At 45.0% G+C, this 5,176-nt stretch overlaps 1 protein-coding gene across 1 annotated transcript; it reads left to right on the forward strand.

The window, feature by feature from the left end:
* Positions 1–1,939: 1,939 nt before the first annotated feature.
* LOC124682290 (basic blue protein-like) lies at positions 1,940–2,559 on the forward strand. Its single transcript, XM_047217002.1, has 2 exons — positions 1,940–2,135; positions 2,251–2,559. Exons 1-2 carry the CDS (start codon positions 1,940–1,942, stop codon positions 2,451–2,453), a joined length of 399 nt encoding a protein of 132 aa, XP_047072958.1. The 3' UTR covers positions 2,454–2,559.
* The last annotated feature ends 2,617 nt before the right edge of the window (positions 2,560–5,176 follow it).

The raw sequence follows: 5,176 nt of genomic DNA on the forward strand, positions 1-5,176 counted from the left end.
TGACAAGTTTCAGTAGATGTTCATCTTGTTCAACTCCTTCAACCCCAACTCATCTGCCTTATCTTTCGTGACCCATTTCGCTTTCCCCACCGTAGCTGATCCCAACTTGAGCCCTAGGGATGCACCCTCCACTTCAATCCTCTTGATGTACACATCAAGTCACTCAAAATGCCTGCATTTCACTAGATTCTAAAAATAGGAAATATTAACCCTAATTCCCAAATTGGAAAAAACCCCAAAATTGAGCAAAATAAAGCGAATTTTGGAGAGGGAAACTCATATCTCACCTTTCCCGGCTCTGCTTTGCTCTCGTATTTCACAAACTCACGCCTAACGTTGCCATTCTCATCGCTCGTGGTGATCATCGACTTCAGGGGCGTCGTCCATGGGCAATCAGGGCACCTTCCCAGCGGAACTGGGCCGTAACACGGCCACCGCCACTGGGAGGCCGAAGCGAAGCTCGACATTTACCGCCGGCGTTGCAACGCTTCGAGGTTCGCTGGAGAAGAAGGGGAAGGAACGATACGATGCAGCGGTCGGAACCGGCTCGGCGCGGGGGCGAGATGCTCTGTCGTGTACCAGCTGGGCGTTCTGGGTCCCACGTCGTGAGTTTGACAAGCAGTGGGTCCCATGATCTAAGGTGGATATGTTTGGGTTCCCGCACATCTTAGGTAATTTTAACGGTTAATCTATTTACAGTTTATGAGAAGTGTCGCGTACAAGCTATTTGCTTCCTCAAATACATCGCATGCGAGATATTCTGTGCAACGATGACACTCACCGTCCAATTCACTGAAAAGAGAAGTGGTACACTAGCTATTCACCCCAGAACATGTGACCACGGGGATTGATCTGCACGTCTCGGCCAGTAGCCCAGTTCTGAGTTGGTTGAGGAAGAAAAAATATTGAAGTGTATATGGGGGCCAGGAAGAGTACTCCTAACATTTTTTGAAGTGTCTGCTTGTCTCGTGCGACTGATGACTGAAATATACCTAAGTTGCTCTGATTTGAGGATGATATCACTGGAGATGTTTTCCGTCCCCTACGGCAAGATGGAAATGCAGATGTACCAGAAACCTGTGTTATGTTTCTAGTCAACGGCGACTTGATGGCCAGACCTCCCAGTCCTCTTCGGTAATGCCAATTTCCATAATCTACTATATGCATGCAAAGGTACTTTAAAAAATCATCTAAGGCTGTTGAGGGATCAATGGATTTATTATCATGGAAAAAAATAGCGCGCTATTCCAGCGCTAATAGCACGCTATAGCATATCTGAAGAGCTGACGCTACGCTATTTCGGCGCTATAGCGCGCTATTCGCGTTAATAGCACGCTATAGCATGCTAATAGCGTATTTTTAGACCCACGCTATTTTATTATAGCGCGCTATTTTTTTCATTGTTTATTATACGTATGTGCGCAGTCCAATTATACTTGGACGCCACTTCTCTGCATAGTTTTTCCCCGCCCACGCACTTTGCGTTAGTAATTAATTTTGGTCCCATTTCAGTCGACTCTAAGTGGTGGCCAAGGTTGGCGGTCGTCATGTCTCACATCAAACATTCTTCTAAGTCTACTCATGTAGAATTTGTCGCGGTCGAGCGGTCGTTGATGGGTCTCCAGAAGTAAAATAATGGCACGCCTCCATTGTTGTGGGTAGTTGGCCAACCCCCGAGGTTCCACTTAACTCTACTATAGCCTTCACAAGAAAAATATACGGCGCTCAGGTATTCCACACCGCCTTTAATTTGTAATGCATTCGGGCCTACTTCCCTTCACGCCTCCACTCCGGCGAGCCTATAAAACTGCACCGGCCACTCCCATAGCTAACACAACCCACCGCACCGCCACTCTTTAACATATCTGATCTTCCTCTGCTCGCTCATACGTGACTGATTGGTTAGCTGCTGCAAGGCAAGCTAGCTAGCTAGCTAGCAATGGCAGCTCAGGGAAGAGGCAGTGCTGCCGGTGGCAACGTGGCCGTTGTCGTCGGGCTCGTCCTGCTCCTCTGCGTGCTCCTCCAAGCCAGCGTCGCGGAGTCGGCGGTGTTCAACGTCGGCGACCGCGGGGGCTGGTCGTTCAACACCAACTCCTGGCCCACCGGCAAGCGCTTCAAGGCCGGCGACGTCCTAGGTACGCACCTGCTACTGTAGCCTGGTGCATGCGATTGACTGGTGCAGTGAGACGAAGAGTTTGCTGGTGCATGCGATTGAATAATTCATAATTCATGGATGACTGACTGATGCAGTGTTCAAGTATGACGCGACGGCGCACGACGTGGTGGCGGTGAGCGCGGCGGGGTACAAGGCCTGCGCCAAGCCAGCGAGCGGCGCCAAGGTGTACAAGTCCGGCGCCGACCGCGTCACGCTCGCCCGCGGCACCAACTACTTCATCTGCAGCGTCCCCGGCCACTGCCAGTCCGGCATGAAGATCGCCGTCACCGCTGCATGATCCATCAGTCCATCATCGTGGACGTGAACTACATTTGCTGACAAAATAAATGGGCCGTTGTTTCGTCGATCGATTGCTACATCGGTGATTGTTCTATTTTTGTTTTGACTGACGCGCGTGTGCGTTAGGTATTTGTACTTCCATAATTCACACAACTTGAATAAACTGTTATTTCCCAAGGGTGGTGTCTAGGTACAAACCTCTTCCCTAGGCTTAGTCAAACTCAAATACAATAATGGCTGAGATCGTTCAATACCCCTACTTAATTAAAATCCTAATGGTATTTTACGTCTAATAATAAATAACTAATTTGTATGTTAGCCCTATAGGAAATCTTATGGCCCAATCATAAGATGTATGAATCGGACCAATATGTGGATTATGCTGCCACCTAAATTGGGCAGTAAACTCCATCACTGTGTCCTTCAACCGTATAGACACCTCCATAAATAGGTTTCGGTTCTCCATACTCTGAAGAGATGATCATAAACGGAGCAAAATACTGAACCAGTAGATAACCTGTATAAGAGAAAAAAATATTATCGGTAAACACTTCATCGTTTCTACAAAGCTAAAGCGACCAAATAACAGCAAACGTTCCCATCCTAATAAGTAGCTTAAACATGTGATCCACCCCATTAAACCAACGTGTTGGGTATAAGGTAGAACCTATACGGGTGATTGACCATATAAATCTTGCAAAGTGGCATTAGAAGAATAAGCACTACTACAAAAATGCCTAGCGACAATATTGCTAGTAGTGGCGCACGGTGATAGTGGTGCGTCACTGCTTGCCCCAATAACAGTGGCGCACCAGGGCCAATATGCGCGACTGTTGTATATGTGCCTAGTCCACCCCCAACCCCTAGGCATACCAGTGGGTAGTCGTGGCGCACCTAGTTGTAATGCACCATGGGTATGCCTGTGGTGGGGATTTTGGTCCCCATTTAGCAGTGGCACCACCCCTCCCTTTGATGGATCACCTTTTCTGTTTTGAAAAATTAGAAGAAAATGATTTAAAAAAATTAAAAAAATCATTCGAGATGGTCATGTGTTATGTGTTCTAGTTGTTTGGAAAATTAACAAACATGAATTTTGAGTTTTTTTTGCAAAATGGCATTATCTTTCATTATAATATTGCATACGACCTCCGATGAAAATGTTTTTACATGAAAATGTATCTACACAAAATTTACATTTGATTTGAATTGACTATAGCCGTTTTGGATTTTTTTAAATCCTCAAAATCAAAAAAGGAAAACAAAGTTTTTCAGGTTTTAGAAAAAAAGTTTAAAGAGGGAAAAGTTAGCAATGGTGCACCATGTCTGTGTGCGCCACTACTAGCCTTTCCCTCCTTCGAAATTTGAAACGTCCAGCCACCTACCCTTACTCTTATCCACCTCTCTCCTCCCCTCTATCCTTTCCTCTTCCTCCTTCTCTCCACCATCTTTTCCTCCTCCTCCTCCTCCTCTCATCTATTCTTTCATCCTCCTCTCATCCATCCTCTCCTCCTTCCTCCACTCTCTGGCACCTTCCTCCTTTTCGGCGCACCTCTCTCGTCTCCGGCGACTCACATACCAACACTCCGACCTCCTCTATAGTCGTTGAAGTTTTTAATTGTCTCATCGTGATGAAAAAATACACACTTTTTTACTTCCCTTGACAATTGCATTTTACAAGGTTATCCTTAGTAAGAGTTACCCCACAACGAAGGTACGAAAACCTTTGTATTCAATGGTATCTTCATCCTCCATAATTTCTTAATATTACTTACCGGCAGTAAAGGCAGGTTCAATTGTTTGTACAAGGAACACAAAGAATTTTCCAATCACCGTCAGGTTTCAACATACTCATATGGCCCATGTGATAGTTGGATGAAAGTCGGCCGCTGTAGCATGTCGTTCCATGCTATCAGTCGGGCATCTACAAGATCTCTTCTGAACATCACAGTGGTGGGTTAGATTCCATGACCTTAGCTAAGGTATCACCCTTATGATGCACACTATTATTTTTTGAAAGTTTCAGCAAGCTTCTTGTTCATTATATAAGTCACCAATCTCAGTTCTTGCAAATAAATGGCTTTCCAACCTTGGAAGGTGGGTCTCTGGTCATTAATCCACGAACCCCAGGCAACTAGAATGATGATCTCCCTTGAAAATGTCAGTTTTAGTTTTACATTGATACCATAGAATGCTTCCAAAGCTGACAAGTTCCTATATATTTGAGGACAAATGAAGTCCCAACATTGAGAGGCAAATGGACAGGACCAGAACAAATGAACTAAGGTTTCCTCTTGCTGGCATTGTAAAGTTGCACATGAAGATATTGGAAGGATGCATTTATTTCTTCCCAAAAGATTCCTGGAGTTTAATCTATCATGGAGTAGCAACCAGAAGAAGAATTTATGCTTTGCCTTGCATGAAGAGTGCCATACCCATGAGAAAATTTGTGGGGCGGGCTTATATCCAATCGACACCTTATAATCATTGTGGGAAGAGAAAGATTTATTCCCCGGATATAACTCCAACTATCTTTATTTCCCTCTTGAATCTTGACTCGCTGCATTGTCACATATGTATTCATGTAATTGAAATTCCTGGAAAGCTGCCTGAGAGAGAGGAAGGTGAAACAAATGTGGAAGTTGGTGAACTGTTTGATCATTTATCTTTGCATAAGAAACAAATGCGAAAATTGGTGTTGCAAACAAGAGTCGTCCCACAATA

The sequence above is a fragment of the Lolium rigidum genome, unplaced genomic scaffold, assembly GCF_022539505.1.
Source record: "Lolium rigidum isolate FL_2022 unplaced genomic scaffold, APGP_CSIRO_Lrig_0.1 contig_8179_1, whole genome shotgun sequence".
Taxonomy (NCBI): domain Eukaryota; kingdom Viridiplantae; phylum Streptophyta; class Magnoliopsida; order Poales; family Poaceae; genus Lolium; species Lolium rigidum.

Excerpts from the sequence above, each read along its gene's own strand:
- LOC124682290 (XM_047217002.1), top strand. The coding sequence starts at position 1,940 with ATGGCAGCTCAGGGAAGAGGCAGTGCTGCCGGTGGCAACGTGGCCGTT. Across the intron at positions 2,136-2,250 it reads CAAGGCCGGCGACGTCCTAG|TGTTCAAGTATGACGCGACG; the intron begins GTACGCACCTGC and ends TGACTGATGCAG.